The sequence below is a fragment of the Solanum verrucosum genome, unplaced genomic scaffold (genome assembly GCF_900185275.1).
Source record: "Solanum verrucosum unplaced genomic scaffold, falcon-dt-bn FXZP01000176.1, whole genome shotgun sequence".
In the NCBI taxonomy this organism is placed as follows: Eukaryota; Viridiplantae; Streptophyta; class Magnoliopsida; order Solanales; family Solanaceae; genus Solanum; species Solanum verrucosum.
Window position 1 is genome coordinate 2,485,982 of NW_026020412.1, and position 21,890 is coordinate 2,507,871.

Consider the following 21,890-nt stretch of genomic DNA (forward strand, 5'->3'; position numbering starts at 1 on the left):
GGGTAATGCAGGGGTTTTTATCCAGAAGGCCGAATATGAAACTATACCAGCTTTCTTCTTCCACTGCATGATACAGGGGCACAGGGAAGACAAGTGTAGGAAACTACACCCGGAGTTGAGAAACGGTCAATGGAAGAACGACAAAAAGGGCAAGCAAGGGCAACAGAATAATACTATGCCAAATGATCACCAGAAGAACCAGGTAACAAATAAGGAGAAAGCAGGAAATATGAAGAAGACAAACCCAATTCCTGACTGCAACATACAAAATACAAAGAGAGCGGTAGAAACCTCTGGACAGAAAAGCCAATCAGATGATTGGTAAACAGTTGGAAAAAGGAAAGGGAATCACAAAAACAACTCTACTTCTCAAAGAACCAATCTGCACAAGAATGGAGTTGAGAATCCTGATGAAGCTGTTCAATTCTCAAAACCAACAATGGACAGAGCACAGTGACTATTACTCATAATATCAACAATGAAGAAAGTAGAATGGAGACGTTTGCAACCATAGCTGATACTGATCAACAAAGACAGATAAGTGAAGCTCCATTACTTCCGAATGTCCCTGAACTTAAGATGCATTTCCAACACTCCCCTGTATGTTTATTCTGGAGCAGCGGAAAGACTCAAAATTCAATATCATTTCCCCTGTTTATTCAAGAACCTATTGTCAACGAGAGAACTGATAAATTCAAAAGATTTCTGGGGTTTCATCACCGTGCTCACAACGTTTCCAATAAAATTCGGATATTTTGGTCAAATGACTACAACCTGGATATCTTGGAGGACAGGAAACAATAAACTCTAATTCATATCTCTCATACGCATCCATCTCTCTCTTTCCATCTCACTATTATTTATGCCAAGTGTGATGAACAATTGAAAAGAGAGCTTTGGGATGAATCGAGAACCACTGGGTGACTTCAATGTCATCACCAAACATGAGGAGAATCAGGTGGTCGACCTTACAGAATTGAATGAAAGTCTAGATTTCTTATCTTGCTTGTCGGATTGCAATGTACAAGGTGGGGTTATGTGGGCTCTAGGTTCACATGGAGTGATGATAGAGACCCTCCTAACATCATTTGGAGAAGACTTGACAGACTGGTTTGATATATTGGGGTACTACAGTCACCCACTTGTCCAGAACTTGCTCAGATCATGCTCCTCTTCTCATGCTAACCAATCTGGTCATATTAAGTATTTTAAATCTCGGAATTTATGGACCGACCATGAAGACTATTTATCTATTATGCAGCAGGCATGGTCTGATCCCCAAGCTGGCAATCCTTTTTATTCTTTGCAGCAGAACATTAAGAAAGTATGTCATAGTCTAAGCGTTTGGTCTAGAACAACTTTCGGGGTTATCTTTGATAAACCCAAAAAGTTGGAGATTCTTATTAAAATTTTTGAGGAAGCTGCAGTGGTTAATAATAGCCAGGAGAACAGAAAGATCCTGGCTAAAGCCAGAACAAACTTCACCAAGTACATTAAACTGCAAGACAATGTGGTAAGGCATAAAGCTGGCTCCAGGGGATGCCAACATTGCATTCTTCCATAGCATCATGAAAGACAAGAGAAAGAGGATTTCTATCCAAAAGTTAAAGGTGGTGAGGGTAACTGGGTGGAGGGTAATTCTAATATTGCCAATGTTGATTTTTTTGAGAAACTATTTAGTGCTGAAGATATTCTAGAGAACGATTCTATTTTTTGATATAGTCCACAGGGTAGTTAGTGATGAAGATAATATCTCCATTACTGCTACTCCTTTACAGGAGGTTAAAGACAGTGTTTTCTATAGATCCTAATAGTGCACCTGGACCTGATAGTCATAGTGGCAAATTCTATCAAAGTGCCTGGTCTATAATTTTTTATGATCTTCTCAAGGCTGTGGTGTCTTTCTTTCAAGGAGCTTCCCTCCCTAAATTCTATACCCACAACTGTGTGGTTATGCTCCCAAAAATAGATTGTCCTCAAGATTTCTCTGATCTCAGACCCATTAGTTTATGCAATGTGTTCAGCAAAATCATTGCTAAGTTCCTCAATGCTAGACTTAGTAATATTCTCCCCAAGATTATATGTCAAAATCAGTGTCGTGAAAGGTGCTCGCCTTTCGCCTTTGGCGACACGGCGAGGCGAGGCGAAGCACTATTGCCTATCTGCAGCGAGGCGAGGCGATTTGAAAATGGTGAGCTATGGCGACGAAAAGGCGATGGCGAGGCGAGGCGACTAGCTTCGCCTTTTGTTATTATTATTTTTTAAGGTCTGATTTGATAATTAAAAACCAAAATTAGGGTTTTTTTTGGGTATTTTTGCAAACTTTCACCTTCGCAACCTGCGCTCTTCTTCTCCTCAATCGCGACTCTCGAGCTTCTTCGCGACTGCTGCTCCTTCGTGATTGCTGCCATGTACGAGACGGGACCTCCTCTTTTCTTCTTCAGTTCTTCTTCTTCTCTTCTAGTTTTTTTTTTTTTTTTTTTTATGACAAGGGAAACCTGCAGCCGCTACCCTTTGGGTGCGCACAGGGTAAAACCCCCGCTCCTATGCAATAGCTCGCAAACCACATAGGAGAGGTAACCCGCACTAGGCAAGCCCGGTGCGACGAGCTCGACCTAGAAGGCAAACCCCTTGCTTTCGCTGGCAAGGGGTTTCGAACTTAAGACCTCCAACATGGAAGTCCCAAGCCCAAACCACTTCTTCTTCTCTTCTTCTTCGCAACCTCCTTTTCACTGTGCTCTGTTTACCAGTGGTAATGTAGTAGTGACCTGAGTCCTCTGTTTTCAGTTGTAGTGATAGAGTGCACTGTTCTGTTGCAGTGTTCACTGCTCACTGAAATCTGCCTATATTTTTTTTTTAAAGAAATTTAATCCTTCTATAATTATTTCTTCCCTACTTAATTTAGTTTTATACTAATTAATCTAATATTTAGAGTTCTAGTATTGCTTTTAGAGTTTCAGAGTTCTAGCATTGCTTGTCAATTGTCTTATGTATTATTGAGCGATTCAAGTTCTAGACTTTTAGTATCTACTATTAGTTTTTGAATTGAAATATTTGCTAATATAGGTTATTGCTATTAAGAATTTGGATATTTATATATGCAATTAAAATTTTAAATTTTTGGTATTAATTGGCGCCTTAATTCAAAAAGGCGAGCGCCTCGCCGCTTGCCTCGCCACGTGGCGAGGCAAGCCCTTGTCGCCTTTTGCCGTCTAAAACACTGGTCAAAATGGAAGTGGTTCTGTCAAGGGGAGAACTATTACTGACAATATAATGCTCACTCAAGAAACTGTCAATAATATTAAGAAATTTGTTCTTCATTCAAAACACATATTACTGATTCGCCTGATCTATTATATAGACGATTGGGACATCCTAGTTTATCAAAGCTTCAAAAATGGCATCTGACTTGTCTATTTTATAATATGAGTCGTCTTAGCTGGTAAGCATACTCATTCCTGGGTAATTGATCATAGTCTATTTTTTTCTTAGTTAATTCAGACATTCGAGGTCCTAGTCGAGCCAGTTCTATTTTGAAATTTCACAAATTTGTCAATTTCATTCATGATCATTCAAGGTGCACTTGGATATTCTTGATTACAAAATCAATTTGAATTGTTTCCCATTTTCCATACCTTATATGTTGTAATCCAAACAAATTAGGGGTTCCTATCCGCATTATTCGGAGTGCATGATAATGCACCAGAACATTTATCTGACTTTAGCAGTTCATGAACTCTTATGGGATCATTCCTTGTATATCATGCCCTTGGACCTCTCAACAAAATGGGATTGCTGAGAGGAAGGATAGACATTTCATTAAAACAGATCAAACCTTACTCATACAATCTCATGCTTCGTTACAGTTTTGGAAGATGCAGTTCTAGCATCCTGTTATCTTGTTAATCATGTCTTGCTTAAATTATTTTGAGATATGTATTATCGTTGCTTTTGACGGTTCTTAATCAATGGAGCATACCACATGCTGATAGCAACATGTAGAAAATAACAGGAGCTGCAATTGGCTAATGTTAGTATTTTCCTTTTTACCATTTTTGCAACTTTATGATTTATATAATGCGCAACACATAGGATGATGAGTACAAAACGCTCTGAACCTCAGTATATCTTAGTTAGTCCCTATTTTAGAAAGAAATTCACCGATAACAAGACAAGGTGCCAGTTCGCGATTACGAAGGTACCTGCATCACTTTCTCAAATAATTAGAAGTAGCAGGCAATTAATTCTACCCCAATCGTTGTGTACCCAGAGCAGAAAAGAGAGACATCAACAACTGCCCAAGGATTTCGATTTAATCTTTGGGAAAGAGCCAAAAATGATGATTCTGTCATACCAAAAGTACAGTATGTACCTAATATATGCAGACATGCAAAATCCTGTCCAATAAAAAGGGAAAAGAATTTTCTCTGCGCCCTATTATGGCAGAACATAAGTCCAGCCTAGAGAAATAAACATAGGAGTTCACCTTATCAAAAAAGAAAGAAAGAAAGAAGTATACATATGAGTTCATGTGCTGTATAAGATAGAAAGAAATAAATGCTGAGACAACTTTCCAGAAGCCTACTTACATATTCCAAATCTCCACTTTGGTGGAGCAGGTAGTCATATCGACCACCTACTGCAAGCAATGTTCCTTCCATTAGTGATCCAGGATTGTCATCTTTTCTTAAATATATCTACACAAATAAAACATTGCAATGAGTAGATGAAATATTGCAAGGAGCTCAGAGATTATTTTTGTTTTCTGGGAGGGTTTCATACATATAGATAGAGCTTCGTGAAAATTTTAAAATTCATAGAATTGCTATAACATATTTGCACATTGCAATTCAACAGAAGAGCTTGTGAACCATTGTGTCAGAAATACAAGTATTTATACAATTATAAGAGGCTTTATCAAAGGTACCAAAATGCTGATTGTGTTGATTAATAGGCATGTGTAGATCTTATTATTTTCTTTTCCAAGCGTAATTATAGGAACAGATTATTTCCTTTTATTGTTGATAGTCTTTCCTTAATTAGTTAGGATTCACTTGTCTAATAACCCTTCTCGTGGGATGTAAAGACATACGGAAATACAAAGAAGCCTTTTCTTCTTCCTCAAATTCGACATGGTATTAGAGTCATTGCTGCCTTTTGAGGTGAGTTATCCCCTCTGCAACACTAGGGTTCCTATTATATCAAAGAGGTCATGTTTTTTCTCCCTCCTGGTGGGTTGTCCGCAACTCAGACCTTTTCCAGTAGTTATTTTTAGAAAACTAACACTACCACAGGGTCCAGCAATCTCCAGAGACTAAACCAATCAAGTAGCACTGGCTGGCCGCCCGTCATGCGCATCCTAAAGTTTTGGGGCCGGCGACACATCAAACCCACGCACCGGCATGTCAAGCTCTTTTCGGCCATCTTTTGAAGAATTCCTTTGTAGTCTTCCAATTATTCCGTGCCTACTCACCAAGTTTCAAATTTTTCCAATCACCGGAACTAGGGTTCCAGCAAGGCAAACCTGGTTTTTTGACAGACAGATCTTCAAACAGAGATTCAACACCAGAATAAGTCAGAACTGAAAAGACGATGCTTAAGTTGTTAGACAGAGCACATTGTTATTTACTTAATTGTATCTCCAATACGCCCCTCGTGTGCGGGCTTTTTTATTTTCCATTAGCCAAACACGTGTGTGGGAAATATAGGAGAAAATATTATTGAATTATGCATCTACATTATTACACAAAGACCCTCTTTATAGACACTATAATACAATCCTTTACCAAGTAGGATTCGATATACTATTCTTATTCCTACTCCTATTCTAAGTGGGATTGTATATATTATTCTTGTTCTTATTCCAATCTAGCACTCCCCCTCAAGCAGGTGCATACAAGTCATACGTACCTAGCTTGTTACAAATGTAATTAATTTAAGGACCGGTGAGGGACTTGGTGAAGATATGTGCAAGTAGATCACTTGACTTCACAAATTTTGAAACAATATCTCCGAGTATCTTTTCTTAGACAACGTGTCAATCAATCTCAATGTGCTTAGTCCTCTCATGGAACATTGGATTTGATGTGATATGAAGGCATCTTGACTATAACACACAAGTTCCATTTGATCGATTTCTCCAAATTTTAGTTCTCTCAGCAACTGTTAGATCCAAACTAGCTCACAACTTGCTACAATCATTGCTCGATATTCTGCTTCTACACTAGATCGAGCAACCACACTTTGTTTCTTACTCTTCCACGACACCAAATTACCCCCTACTAAAAGAAAATATCTAGATGTAGAACGTCTTATCAAAGGGTGATCCTACCTAATCAGCATCTATATATCCACTGATATGCTCATGGCTTTACGGAAAAGATCAAGACATGGAGGCCGAGTTATAAGGTACATGGAAACCCACACTTCATCCTAGTACAAAAATTGAAGTTACTGAATAAAGACCTCATAAATTGGAAAAGGAGGTCTTGGGGAAGGTAGAAGCAAGAAGTACAAGGCTTTGGAAGACTTACTGGATCTACAACAGTCCATAAAAGGGAGAGTTAAATCAATGTAAGAGAAACAAAAGTTCTTGAGTCTACAGCTGGAGATTCCAAATATGGCAAAATCAGAAGAAGTTTGATAGAGGAAAAAATCCAGATGCCTTTGGTTGAAAGAAGGGGGTAAGAATACAAAGTTCTTTTGGCAGATGGCAAGCTCCAACAGAAGAGTATAGTGTACTCATGGATTGAAGGTTGGAGATGAAATAATTGAAAATAAAGATTTAATCTGGGGAAAATCTTAAGCTTCCACCAGCAGCTATACATTGTGAGGAATATATGAGAAGAATATTATTGAATTGTGTATCTACATTATTACACGGAGATCCTATTTATAGACACTACAATACATTTCTTTACCAAGTAGGAAACTACATACTATTCTTATTCCTTTTCCAAGTAGGATTGTATATATCTATTCTCATTCCAACACCCTCCCCTCAAGCTGGTGCATTCAAATCATATGTACCTAGCTTGTTACAAATGTAATTAATACGAGGACCGATCAGGGGCTTGGTCAGATACTTGCAAGTTGATCACTTGACTTCACAAAATTGACAGTCAATCTCAACGTGTTTAGTCTTCTCATGAAATACTAGATTTGATCCAGAATGCCGATAAAACACAAAGCAGTCAACTCCATTATGAGTCATGCCAAATTTCTAAATTATTGTGTTGAACTTCCCTTACCAAGCTTGAGAAAATTGTTTCAAACTAAAGAGTGACTTACGTAATCGACATACAAGGCTAATAAACTCCCCCTGAGCAACAAAATCAGGTGATTGCTCTGTATAGACCTCACAGTGCAGCGATCGCTAGAAAGTGCACAAAATTTGGTATAACATATATGGATCGCCTTGGAAGATGAGGTAATACTAAACAAGAAAGTCACTGAAAAATTAATCAAAACACGCTCATGCGTTGCGAGTATTAGATTTTATGGCTGAAAGTGCCCACAATATGAGAAATAGAATTATATGGGTAGGGTCGAAATGATGGCATGACCCTATTGGAAATATAAATTATATGGGTAGGATCAGATTGACGGCACGACCCAACTGAAAAAGAGAAATTATATGGATAGGGTCAGAATGATGGCACAACCCTACACAGATAAGAAAGTAGTCACCATAAAGAACAGTGCTACACAAATTAGATATGAAAAAGCAATCACCGAAAAGATGCACGGTGCTAGACAAATTGGATATGAGAAAGTAGTCACCGAAAAAATGGCACGGTGCTACACAAATAAAATATGACAAAGTAGTCACTGGAATAATGCAAATTGTTACGCAAATCGAATATGAGAAAGTTATTATCGGAAAGATGGCACAGTGTTACACAAATTAGCTATGAGAAAAGTCATTGAAAATATACACAATGACCCAACTTTTGTTAACATAATCATTGGCTAAATAGGCGACATATATGGGTAATAGCCACCCGCCGGCAGCGGAAACTCCTTGATTCTCCACCAAGATCGTAGAGGCTCATATACCACTTGTTAGGACCGAAATAATTAGGTGTCATGCGGAAGCTAGCAAAGCAAATCTCGAAAGATCATGAGTAAGAAGATCAACGAGAAATAAACCAAAAGAGACAAACATTTAACGTGGTTCGGTCAAACGACCTACATCCACAAGAAGAGATGAGCAATTCACTATATAAATATGACAGTACAAAAAATTGAGAGAAGTAACCTCACACAATTCACTCGGAATAAAAAGAGGTTCACACAAGTGATAACATATCATTCGTGTCTCAGCGTTTCTTCCCCTACACAACTCTCAAAGCCCCCTAGGACTATATTGTGAATGCTACCAAGTTAGAAGGAATGAGTGTGTATTAATAATGTCATAAACCTTTCCTTAAAAAAAAGAACTACTCAAATATGGAGACTTTTTGTTTTCCTTTTCCTAAAAGGAAAACCCAATTATGGTAAGAAACTCAGGGCAAATACCTAATAAATCTCCCCCTTAGCCTGAATTTCTAACGAAACAAAAAATTTGCTCTACCTTCTTCGCATAATCTTCAACAGGTTGCATCTCCATCTTACTAATCTCCTCCATTAAATCTGTCTTCACATAGAGTAACACTCCGATAAAATTTCTCCACCAAAAATCTTCATTACCGTCAAATAGGTTGCGGCTAGAACTGAATTTGCCAAGATGAACACCTATTTTTAACCTAGTTCAACCATTGGATCATTAGACCTAGCTCTGATATCATGTGAGAAATATATGAGAAGAATATTATTGAATTGTGTATCTACATTATTGCACACATATCGTATTTATAGAAACTACAATACAATCTTTTACCAAGCAGGAAACTATATACTATTCTTATTCTTATTCCTTTTCTTATTCTAAGTAAGATTGTATATACCTATTCCTATTCTAACAAGAATGAAACTTGGAGACCATCAGCTAGTTTTGAAGATGTAGCTTCAATCACATTGGAGGAAAAAGATTGGCAAAAAGAGACTTTGAAACAGAGGTCCCGACAGTCATAAAAGCAAGTGCCCCCTATGAAGCTCCGAGCCTGAATGGATATACGATAGCATATTTTAATGCTTTGGATTTGATCAAGTAAGACATTATGGAAGCTATTCATCACTTCCATCAAGCAGGACAATTGGTTAAATCGTGTAATGCATCATTCATAGCTCTTATCCCAAAAAAGAAAGGAATTGTGGAACTTAAGGACTATAGACTAATTAGCCTAATTGGTAGTTTCTATAAAGTTGTCCAAAGTCTTAGTTGAAAGACCGTAGGGGTGATCGGGAAGTTGGTTTCAGGACATCAAAATGCCTTTATAAAAACAAGACAGATCATTGATGCAACCTTGTTAGCTAATGAAGTCTTGGATTCTTGTTCAAGCTTGACATTGAGAAAGACATTTGACCAATTGAATTGGCCATACCTTATCAATATACTCGGGAAAATGGGGTTCGTGGAAGGTTGGATATGGTGGATCAAAACTGTATAACCACCATAAAGTATTCTATTTTGATCAATGGTGGACCTGTAGGTTTTTTCTTACCACAGAAAGGACTCAGACAAGGCGATATCACCATTTCTGTTTATTCTTGCAACGGAAGGCCACAACAGTATGTTAAATAAGGACAACCAACTTCACTAAAGTAGGGAGTACAGTAACTATTTCTCATTTACTGTATGTTGAGGCTAGGCGAAGCGCAGCTCTCTCGGGTTTTTCTGGCAAGGCGAGACTTAGGCAGAAAAGCAACCCTGAGGCAGTGAGGTGACGAGGTGGTAGCGAGAAGAAGTGTTGCTTTTTAAAGAAAAGAAAAAGACACTCTTCTTGCTTCTCCTGTCTTCTTTCTGTTTCTTCATCCCACTGTTTTCGTCCTCTCCTCTGTTACAGCTTCTTTGTTCTACCTCTGTTTCTGTTACAGTTTTTTAATTTCAATTGATTTTCGAGTTCTAGACATTCAATATCAACTATCTATTTTAAGTTTTTGAAATATTTACTAATGTGTTATTGCCATTGAGGTTTTTGTTATTTATATGTGCAAATTTAATATTTTAACTTTTTGTATTGCTTTGTGTTTCACTTCAATAAGACGAGGACTTCGCTTCTCACCTCAGTGAAGCAGGCTGTCATCGCTTTTTGTCACCCCTCACCTTCCAAAACACTGCAATGCAGCCTCTGAACTGGAGGAATTAGCTGAGCTGATGTGCTTCAATGTGGGGGCTTTCCCACTACTTATCGCCTTCCCTTGCGAGTAAAATACAAAAATCATGAGATCTGGAATTGTGTAACTGAGAAATTTGAAAAAAGGTTGGCATCATGGCAGAAACAGTCCCTATCCTTTTTGGGGCAGGTTAATTCCTATAATAGTGTGTTGGTCTGTTGGACAGCATTCCAAAATACTTTACGTCCCTTTCCCCCATTCCCAGACAATGTTTAGAAGAGACTTCTTATGGGAAGGTAATAGTAAGAGTCACAAATTTCACCTGATCAAGTAGCCTAGGCTGATACTACCAAAGGAATATGGAGGACTGGGTATACAAGACTGAAACTACACAACAAGAGCAAGATAATGAAATTGCATTGAAGATACTACATGGGAGCCCAGGGCTGTGGAAATCAGTGATTATAACAGTATATGGGGAAAATAGCAAATGATGCTTCAGATAAAGCAACATATGTCATGGAACAGGTCCTTAGAAACACATTTCTAAACCATGGAAAGAAGTGTATCTCAACTCCTAATTCAAGCTAGGGATGGATCGCATATTTCATTTTGGAAAGACATGGTTGCACTCAAGTGGTTTTGAAAGAGGAATTTCTTAATATGTACACACTGGGCAACTAAGATTCCAAGGTAGAGCACAACTGGAAGAACAACTCTTAGAACCCACAACTCATGAGAAATATTCAACACAGGTAGATGAACAAGCAATTGGAACTGCTTTCAAAGTTAGCTGGGGCTGCTGTCAATCCACAGGCAGAGGACAAGTTACTGTGGTGTGGTTCAGATAGGGAGAGCATCACTGTGAAGAAATGTTATTCTCATCTATGCTCCAACAAGAAGGTGATAGAAAGTTGGCCTTGGAAGCTTCATTCTGATCGCGACTTGGAAAAAGACAGAAGAGAAGGAACTTATCTGGAGAACTAAATTACCTACTAAAGTGATATGCTATAGCTGAGTAGCATTGTATGAAGTGTTAACACACCTCCAGACAGTCAACAAGTGTTACATGTGTCAAACAGAGTTGAAAAGTGTTAACACACCTCCTACTACATTGTTCAGTTGCAGCAGATATGTAGCACATGTTCCTCTCTATTTTGTCTAGCCTGGGTAATGCAATTCAGTATCAAAGAAGCATATGAAAGTTGGAGTTCATGAAGAGTTGGTAAATCCATCAAAAAACTTGGTTATTGGTGCCTGCTTCTATTTTTTGGTGCATCTGGAATGAGAGGAATTGTAGGTGTTTTGATGGGAATCCAACTCCAGTTCATGTTCTGAAGCTAAGTGCTTGCTTATTTTATTTAGCTGGCAAAGCCAGACCCCTGTACCTAGTTGTGAAGCTTTTTTGGAATGTGTCAGCTCCTTAGTTATAGACTACCCTTTGTACATAAGCAGACACATTTTCTTCCCCTGTATTCTTTTGTTGCATCTCCGTGATGCTTTTGAATTCGTCTACTCTTACTTCAACAAAGAAACAATTAAAAAAAACATCAAGTTCAGTTCACTGACTAAAAACAAAGAACTAGCATACTGCGCATTAACTATTCCGCTTATATATGCAATTATGGATTGCGCCAATAAAAGGATAGCTCAACTTTCCCGGAGTCTCAATTGACTCATGTTTAACTGATTGCCCTACATTATTTTGAAAGATGGAAGTCCAAAAGACAGTCAGCCTTATCAGCCTAACCCCCACCCCACCCTCAAAAGAAAACCTAAAAAGGGCCAGAGACTATCTTCACCAACCTCCTCTGTGGGAACATATACGCCTGACTCATAAAATGCACCACTCTCTGTGGGCACAGATACGCATGACTGATACAAATTACCATCACTTCTTCAGTATTCACTTAGAAATTCCTAATGTAAAAAGCATGGCCTGATGTCCATATCCTCCTTTTTTCCCTAGAAAATACTGGCATAAAATGTAGAATCAAATACAAATCTCCGAACACAGTAAAATAGCCATTGTTACTCTTCTTCCCTCTTTTCTAGTTGCAGGTTGGGGTTTGACCGTTTAACTTAATAAGCTAAAGATGACTGGGAAACAGAAAGTCCCAGAAACAAAGAAGGGACAGATACCTGGAAAAACAAGTTCCTGTGGTAACTCTCAGTTGGTGGCATAAGGGCATCTACATAGACACGTCGATCAAGTCTCCAAACTCGTAGGTAGTTAAAAAGTTCCGACAAATCATCAAGTGCCTTGCGGGTGGTTTTATCTGCATTAGTTAACCCAAAATTAAGTCTCCATATGCAACTAAAAGAAGAGGTAAACATGGCAATGAACGGCAATGTACCAGGAGGAAGAGCTCCCCTTAAACGAGGAAGAGCCTGGTCTGCAACTCCACAGAACCTCAACCCCACAGTTTGTAATCTATTTACAGCAGTTTCTGCAAGATTAAGTTCCTGAAAATACAAAGATTGGGGACCAATGTTCCAATCAAAGATCCAAATAAAATTCCAGCATGTATAAAATCCCCGTGAACTTGCTCATTCACTAGAGAACAAAGATTTATGTAATTTTCCCTTAAGTTAGTGACAGGATATTGAAGTTTTAATAGTCTATCCTAATTCATAATCCTATGAATAAGGAATGTAATTTGTTTGGAAAATATTTACTTGAATAACACTTTACTTCATGAATAATACCTTATGATCTCTCTCTCTCTCTCTATATATATATATATGTGTATATATATATTTTTTTTATTATTTTTTTTTATTTTTTTTGTCTTATTGTTTGATATCATTTCTCTATTCCTCTCCCGTTGCACCCTTCCCTCTTCTAGTGCTACATTACTGTAACGATCCGATCCACCGTTACTCAAGGGCATCTCGTGCGGAATCCAAAAATTCTGGAAATACGGTGCCAAATTTAAAAATTTGAACACACAAAGAAACTGGCTTATTTTAAAAATTGATTGAGCTTACGTCTGTCCGCCATAGCGGGAAGCCTCCCCCTATAGCGCATGCATGGCCGCTATAACAGGCTGAAGGGAAATCAAACCCTAGTTATACGACTTCTTTTATTTTCCTCCCACATTTGGAAGAGAGAAAATAGACGAGGGTTGCTCGAAAAACCCTCCCAAGGCACCCGGGGAATGGGAGCAATGGAGGGGAGAGATTACAACGCAAGGGAGGTGAAAACCCAAGGAATTTTGATCCTCATTCGTCACAGTTTTCTCTCACGGGGTCGAAAGTTCATAGGCTTGATTCAGGCTAGATTTTCTTTAATTGAGTAACTAGACTCGTTCTTAATGCATTATATCTTGTGGATTTTTGGAGATTGCATGGATAGGCCTTCGGGCACGACGTCTGGACGGTTAGGTTAGCGGCTAAGGTGGTTAGGGTGATAGTGGTTGTTAGCTAAAATGGTGGTTGTTCTATGGTATGACTGGGTGTTGTATGGGAACGGAATTGTGGGCAAGTTTAGAATTATCAGGAATTGGCTAGAGGTTACCTTTCGGTAAGCGACGGTTGTACGCTTTCCAATTTATGTATGTATGCATGTCTACTCCTTTATAGTATCATTCGTGCAATACATGTTGGGGAAATAAAAGGATATGAAATGACACCATGTTAATAATCTCATACAATGAACCTGTTTACTTTACTTATAGTTTCAAGTGTTACTGTTCATTGTGATTGTGCATCTTGTTTGTGATTGTTGGTTTGCTCGGGTACCACGCCGGTACAAGAATACTAACGGTTGGCTCGGATACCACGCCTGATATGAATACTTACATTGGTTGGCTCGAGAACCATGTTGGTACACTAACAAATTGTGTGTGGGTTCTATGAGAGGACAAAATTTACATGTTGGTTCCATTAGTGAACTGGGTTTACCTTTTCATAATGTGATCAATGCATGTTGGTCCATAAGTGGCTGGGATTTCTGTTTAAATGCTGGGATGGTTCTTGTATAGACTGGAATTGCATGTTAAACACTATAGATGATGTCTAAAGGATCCTGGAGTGGTCTGATTACTTGAAAGGTGAGTTGGACTCAGGTATGGGTTTGTGTGTGATCATGTGGGGCATGTGAAAGTTAATTCTGGGTGAGGACCTGGAGTCTGGGCTATGTTATACTTGTGATTATAATTGTAGGTTATTTGTTTTCCTAAGTTGTGGTTGTTAGGTCAGGCTGATAATCGAGGGTCTAGTGCATATTTTAAATGTTGGGACTAGATATGGTCGTTTAGTGTTTAGAACGCATCTAATAAGGGGGATTTGAGTCAAGGTGGTTTGCTAAAAATTCTTGCATGTGGTTTACTAGAATGGGTCAAAGGTCAGGGTGTTGGCATGAGAACTTGAGGGAGATTAATAGGTTGGTTAACATAGTTGGTCATGGTTCTGTGTTCGGGAAATCTCTATGTGATAAAAGGGTTAGGTTATGATCTGATATGAGGGTGGCATAACAGGTAGGCTTGGGAAGCCTTAGGGTGGCATAAAGGTAGGCTAGGGAAGCCTTAGAGTGGCCTAGATGGTGGAGTTGGCAGTGGAAGTAGGTGGGATGACTTGAGATAGAATGTATGAGTTCCAAGAAGTGTTGTCATATTAAGCATGGTAAATGGGTGGCTCAGGGTTGTAGTTAAATATAAGTTTCATGTTTCTTGATTATTTGCATTATATTATATGGTACGTTCGGGTCGACCGATGATGCCTACCCGTACATGTTTGTACTAATACTACTCTTGTTATGCCACTTGACATAGTCTGATTGCAGGATTCAATGATGTTTCGTAGGTGAAGACGAAGATGATCTCCGACAACTTCTACTCTTCCTTCCTTATGGGAGAGTTGTCTTATTTCTTTCATAAATTGTACTCTTTAGAAGCTCTTGTACCTGTTTAGACTAGTTCCTTGGGGGAGGGATCAATGTATTTTCTTTACAAAGGTATTTTAATTTGATGAATTGTGAGTATTTCAATATATAAATAGGTTGTTCAGATTATGTTTTATTTATTTTTCCGCATGTCATGATAGTTTTGGGGGTTGAGGGTTCTCCTATCTAGGTGTTAGAGTAGGTGCTCGCACGGCCCGGTGGGTTGGGTCGTGACAATTACTAATGTTGTCAAAGGCGCGCTTAAGCCCTAAATGAAGGCTCAAGGCGTGTTGAGTGCATCGCCTCGCTTAATGTGCGCTTCAGTATTGTCATCAAGGTTCTAAAGCATACTTTATCCTTGCCAATGAGGCTCATCTGAAGAGACAACACTAAACAATTTATTTTACACTTTATCGTATTTTTTTCAATTTCATTGTTCATATATTTATTCTTGCTTATAGTTATTAGTCTTCGACTAAACATATATAGTTGTATTTATTCTCCCTTTGTGCCTTTTATCAATAAAGCCCACGCTTTACTTGCGCTTTGCTCGTAAAGCCCCAACGGACCTTAGAGCTTTTTTGCACTTTTTGCTCTTGATAATAATAATGTATCTTGAGGGTTCATTATATCTACTTAATATATAAGAAATAATGTCTTTTACTATAGGTCCTCAACCCAGCTCATAAGAACAGGCTGATTCTTTCTTAGGACCAAGCACCTAAAAACATGTTGAGGGTAGGTGGGCGAAAGACAGACCCAAGGTCTTTATGTACTACAAACCATGTTAAGTTGTATAGTTCCAATTTTTTTGAGAGTTTAATTGCCATAGAGGTAAGAGCTTCATATATTTTAGAAGGTCTTTAACAGATTTTTGGGATTAAACCATAGTGGTGGAAACCTGTGAATTCATATGGATCAACCAATTTTCATAGACCTGAAACTTAGAAAGATCAGATGGACCTAATGTGCAATTATCACATTGCTCTTCATACTCCACCGAATCTGGCTTCACATGAAGTTCCACGCTCATAAAAATGATTTTTTCTAAGAAATTGATTGGCATTTTTCTCATAAGAAGATACTGTCATAAAATATTATCATAAAGTCATATAATCCTCTCATACATACATTCACCAAATTACTTTTAAGTCCTACAACTAGTTATATATGTAGCAAGTTTGATAAATACAATTCATATGCACCATTATTGTACTCCTATTTTAATACATGTGTATCACTATTTAAGTTTGTTGAATACAGCAGGGTAGCGGGCATGCAGCCCAGAACATCTAACAACATAGCATACTATGGGTACATCCCAACATTAACCCCCCAATAGCTTGAAGGCATAATCAAACTATGGATTCACTTATTCTTTCCCACGTATCTCATTTCTCAAAAAAGCAATACCTAAAGCAACAAGAGTTCCAGCATCTTATAAAAAAGCAGTGCTCTATGACAAAATTAACCACTTGTAAGTTCACATTCAGAAACTTAACTCAGACCTGTCGAAGTTGTCGCCTGATGACCACCCATTTCGTCTTTCTTTCAGAAGATTGAGGGCGCAAAGAACCCAAAAGGGAAAGAAGCTTCAAAATGGGAACAAGAGATCAATACATGCTCCAAAGTGAGTTCAGAGACACAATAAGCTATGCCACTCGACATGGCACTTCGATTCAATACCTCTGCAACTTTTTGTCTGTGCTCTGGTCTGATTCCAGCCCAAGTCCAAATTGCATCCAAAAGATCCGCATGATTCAAATGAATATCACATGATTCAGATTGAAAGTAATGAAGGATAATGTCCATCGTGGCCTGTGATTAAAGGGAAACTAAGTAGAATACAGATTGTACTTGTATTACAATGCTAGCTAGAATGAAGTGCAAGACAAGGGCAGATCAGGGAAAGTAAAGGATCTTGGTGACAAAGCAGTACCCATCAAGTGACTCAACATAGCAATATCAACCATGAAAATGTAGGAAATATCTTTACACCATCTCTGGTTAGGAATTTGGGATTCTTTGTCATCAGAAAAAATGAATCTTCTGAGGCTTTGGAAATGAGTATGGAGAAATTGGTCATGTTTCACAAGATTGAGACTAACAACACAAATGCTAAGATGAGTGTCTTACCTTAATTATCTCTGCTTCAGTTAGAGCCGTTTCCCCTCCAATAATATCAAAATCCCCCTACAGGTAATTTAATAACAAACTATAAAATTATGAGCTAAAATATCATCATTTCTCTATTCAGTCAAAGGAAACTGTTGAACGAAGTTAAAACCTGCAGATACCGGTTTGGGGGTGAATGACCAATCGCTCGCCTGTATACGTATGCAATTTCATAGCGTTTAAAGAATGATCTCTGAGGAGGATGAAGATTTAAAATATGTAAGTAGATGCTTATCTTTAACCACAAAAGATATTCTAAATTTCCATTATTCTTTTCAAATTTGAATGTCCAATATGAACACGTTGATGGAAACTAAAAAAGTGTCATATCAAAATGATGGACTCACTCCATCAGAAACGGAGGTTTTTTCACTTGGCACCGGTATGACGATAAGAGTTCAAGATGTGTACCACTTATTGTTAACCAAGGGAACATGTAGGGCATATTAATAACTTTCACTTATTTAAAAAATAACTGTGCAAGTGTACCAACAATAACTAAACCTTGATCCCGACTAGATGATTTCACCTATATGGCTACTTCGCTTCCAAAAGTATGAGACTTTACGGAAAAGATAGGAAAAAAGAAAATGCTTCCACAATTTATAAGAGAACCGAACATAAGCAAGAGAAGTTATGAATATGGAATACAATTCTATAAATAGAGATCTGTCAATGAGCTGATGACTTACCCGATTGGCAACGATCCATTTCACTAAAGGCAGTCGAAGTTCATGGCAAAGCTCAACCATGTCTCCTCCATGAGTCAAAAGCTTAACAGAGTTCCTTTCTCGACTGAACCAGCAGAGAGAAATTGAGAAAGAGAGAAGCAAATGTCAACCCATAAAATTAAAAATATAAAAAAGAAGGGTAAAATTATACTAAGTTAATGAGCAGGAAAACAGTGAAATGGACACCTATTTGGCAGTGGACATTCACCCAGCATTCGCACAGGTATAATCTCCAAATGCTTTGCACAATGTCGTCTGAAAACTTCTGTGGCAATCTCGATGACATGATCACGACTCTCAGTCTGTAGATCAGTGAACAGAATACACGAGGTATCCCTTCCAGACACCTTCGAACTTTCAAGATTTGTGTTATGGCCTTTTGTGTTTAAAGTGTCTTCATTGAAAACGGCATTTACAATTTTATCATAAACACCAGTGTCATCTGAAGTGTGAATTGTCCTAAGAATATCTGCAAGTACAGGAAAAGAAATTTACGCAAAGAAGAAAGCAACACTGTTAAACAAAATAGAGTTTAACCTAGTTCATAGTCTATACAGAAACAATTATGGGTCACACTTAAAAGAAAAAGAAGAGAGTGAAAGCTGGAAATATGGGAAACCTAGACTTCATCCAAGTATATGATCCACTCGTAATACTAACGCCATTTATACCTTTTGAAGTTATCATCGTCTATCATCACCCATTTATGCCTTTGTAGTTTGTATCATCTTTGTCCTCTGTTTCCATGCCCATCAATAAAATCACTTTTCGAGAAAATACGAGACATCTATGTCATAAAAGTAAAGAGATTTATTCATTTTTAAGGGGATACGGGATTGGATTGAATGATAAAATAGAATCCTGGGTCGCGAACAATGATTTGATTGAGGATGAATAATCCATCCCTAAATCTACGGGTAAACGACTTTCTCATCCTAGATGGTGAGAGACTATGACGGACGAGATGTTTGATTGACATGTGAGTGGTACTTGGGAGCTTATTCCAATTCTTTCATGTAAATCTATTGTCAGTATTTGTTGGTTTTATGAAGTCAAAGTTGGTCCGAATGGTCAAGTTGATAGGCTTAAGGCTCAACTTGTTGCCAAGGGCTACACTCAGATATTCAGGCTTTCAGACTTCATGACAGTGATACTTTCTCTCCCGTGGCTAAAATGTCATATGTCTGTCTTTTTCTATCCATGGTTGTTGTCCGTCATTGGCCTCTTTATCAGTTGGATATTGAGAATGTTTATCTCCACAGTCACCTTGAAAATGAAGTTAATATGGAGCAACCACCGAGTTTGGCTGCTTTGGGAAAGTCAATGAGCCTTTTAAGTTGATTGTGTCGGTCACTCTATGGTCTGAAACAGTATCCTCGAGGCCTGGTTTGGGAAGTTTAGCACAATAATTCGGGAGTTGACATGACTCCTTGTGATGCTGATCACTCAATGTTTTATTAGCTTTCTGCTCCAAATTTGTGTATTTATTTGGTGGTCTATGCCGACGATATTGATATCACTGACAATAATCAGGATGGTATCACTAATTTGAAGCAACATCTCTTTCAACACTTCAAGACTAAAGATCTCAGCCGACTGAACTATTTTGTCCAAATCAGGCATTGTTATTTCACAATGAAAGTATGTCTTCAGACACATTTCTTGAGGAAACATGAATGACGGGATGTAGATCCATTGACACTTCTATGGATCCAAAGGCTAAACACTTACAAGGACAGGAGAGTAACTTAGTGATCCTAGAATATATAAGAAGCCGGCAAGTAAGTTGAATTATCTCACAGTGACTAGACCTGACATTTCTTTTCCCATGGGCCATGAGTGTTGTAAATCAATTGAAATGTCCCATGGGCCATGAGTGTTGTAAATCAATTCATAGATTCTCCCTGTAATAGTCATTGGGATGCAGTTGTCCACATTCTACGACATATAAAGTGAGCTTCACGAAAAGGGACTCTACAGGGATCAAGGTCATGAGCAGATCGTTGGATATACAGACATTGATTGGGCAAGATCACCTTCTGATAAATGTTCTATATCTCGATATTGTGCTTTAGTAAGAGGTAAATTGATGTCATGGAAGAATAAGAAACAAAATGGGGTTGCTCGATCTAGCGGGCAAGTAGAATATCCAGCAATGGTTAGCAACTTGTGAGCTAGTCTCGGTCAAACAGTTGCTTAGAGAATTGAAATTTGGGGTAAACTGACAGATGGAACTTATGTGTAATAATCAAGCGGCCTTTCATATTGCGTCAAATCCGGCATTTCATGAGAGGATAAAGATTGAAATAAGCCTATTTTTCTCCAAATTTGACCAGTGAATTGAACAGTGATCAAGTTTTTCATTTCATAAAGTAAAAATGTGGTTCTAACCTTTAAACCTTTCAAGGTACATTATTGCATGTAAATGAATTGTGAAGCAAAAATATTCTTAGGAGATACTATTTAAAAATTGTGACGTCAAATGATCAGCTGACAAATATTTCCGTCAAGCCCTCACTAGTCCTCATTTTAGTTAGATCGTTAACAAGCTTGGTACATATGACTTATATGGACTGACTTGAGGGTGTGTGTTAGTATATTAATATATATAGTGTTTGATATGGAAAATGATAATGTATACAGTGTCCCACATGGAAAAGGATTACTATGTATTGTGTAGAATATAACTACAAATAGGGTTCAGTGTAATGATGTAGATACACATCTTAATAATATTTTCCCCATGTCTTTACTTCTCACAGTGTATATGGTGTGTGCTAATCCTTGTGCAGATGGGAGGAGTGGAGTGAAAAAGTGAAAGAAAATTGAAAATTTTGAAACTAAGTGAAAAAATGGCGATTCATCATAGAAATTCTGAGGTGACACTGATGTGTCATCTACATCAGCACGTTTCAGAAACACGCGATGTTCAAGAAGTTTAAGAAAGTAGTTTTGGCATCTGAATGAAACCCCATGGGGAACCGGAATGACAAAACGATACAAGTAGACGTGTCTATTATTCAAATATATAAAACTGTCCACAAAGTGTAACTGGTCATGCATTATCCTAATAGCTTTACAGGCCAAATCTCAAACAGATTGAATAGCAGAACACACATAGAGATATATAAAAATACTTAATATCACCCATTGTTTAGCTCAATGTGCTTAAGACCATCTCCAACCCCCCTCTATTTTATTCTCTATATTTGGAGAGTAAAATAGACAATACCCTCTCCAACCACACTCTATTTTAGACTCTACTCTCTATTTATAGAAAGGGTGAATAGTAGTTCTCCAAATTTAGAGAACTACTATTCATACTCTCTATTTCACTTTTTGATTATTTTATTATTATTTCTATTATATAATATTCGTAATTAACATATTACAAATCATATAAGACCATTAATTAAATCCTTAATATTCATAAATTATTTTTTAATTTTATATAACATTTTAAAAAATATATTATTTTTTATATACTACTTTCATATCGAAATAATAATATTTCAATTTTTTTAAATTTTCGTCACACAAAATATATAATTTAAAATTATAACTCCCTCCGTCCCATTTTATATGAGTTATTTTGACTTGCCGCGGAGTAAGAAAGAAATGAAGACTTTTGAAACTAGTGGTCAAAATAAGTGATAGATATTTGTGTAGTTGTAAATCACTTCATTATGGTAAAATGGGCATTGTAAAGTTAAATTGTTACATAATATAGAAATGTGTCATTCTTTTTGGAATTGACTAAAAAGGAAAGTAAGTCATATAAATTGGGATAAGGGAGTATTATTTTCTACTATGAAGAATGCACAAAATTTAAATGATAAGATGAAATCTTAATTTAAAAATACAATACATAACATAATAAT

The 21,890-nt window shown here is 37.6% G+C and overlaps 1 protein-coding gene across 3 annotated transcripts in view; it reads right to left on the reverse strand.

Annotated features, from left to right (window-relative positions):
- LOC125840633 (eIF-2-alpha kinase GCN2) overlaps positions 1–21,890 on the reverse strand; it is a 63,402-nt gene that overhangs the window by 15,766 nt on the left and 25,746 nt on the right. For 2 of the 3 annotated variants that reach the window (XM_049519605.1, XM_049519606.1), the window contains exons 17-25: positions 18,196–18,478; positions 17,971–18,073; positions 17,391–17,471; positions 17,240–17,296; positions 16,790–16,921; positions 16,612–16,695; positions 12,576–12,684; positions 12,361–12,497; positions 4,590–4,697 (exon numbers count right to left, since the gene is read on the reverse strand). In XM_049519605.1, the coding sequence (XP_049375562.1) occupies positions 4,590–4,697; positions 12,361–12,497; positions 12,576–12,684; positions 16,612–16,695; positions 16,790–16,921; positions 17,240–17,296; positions 17,391–17,471; positions 17,971–18,073; positions 18,196–18,478 (1,094 nt within the window). The remainder of the gene's footprint in view (positions 1–4,589; positions 4,698–12,360; positions 12,498–12,575; positions 12,685–16,611; positions 16,696–16,789; positions 16,922–17,239; positions 17,297–17,390; positions 17,472–17,970; positions 18,074–18,195; positions 18,479–21,890) is intronic. The other variant, XM_049519607.1, reaches the window with a different exon arrangement.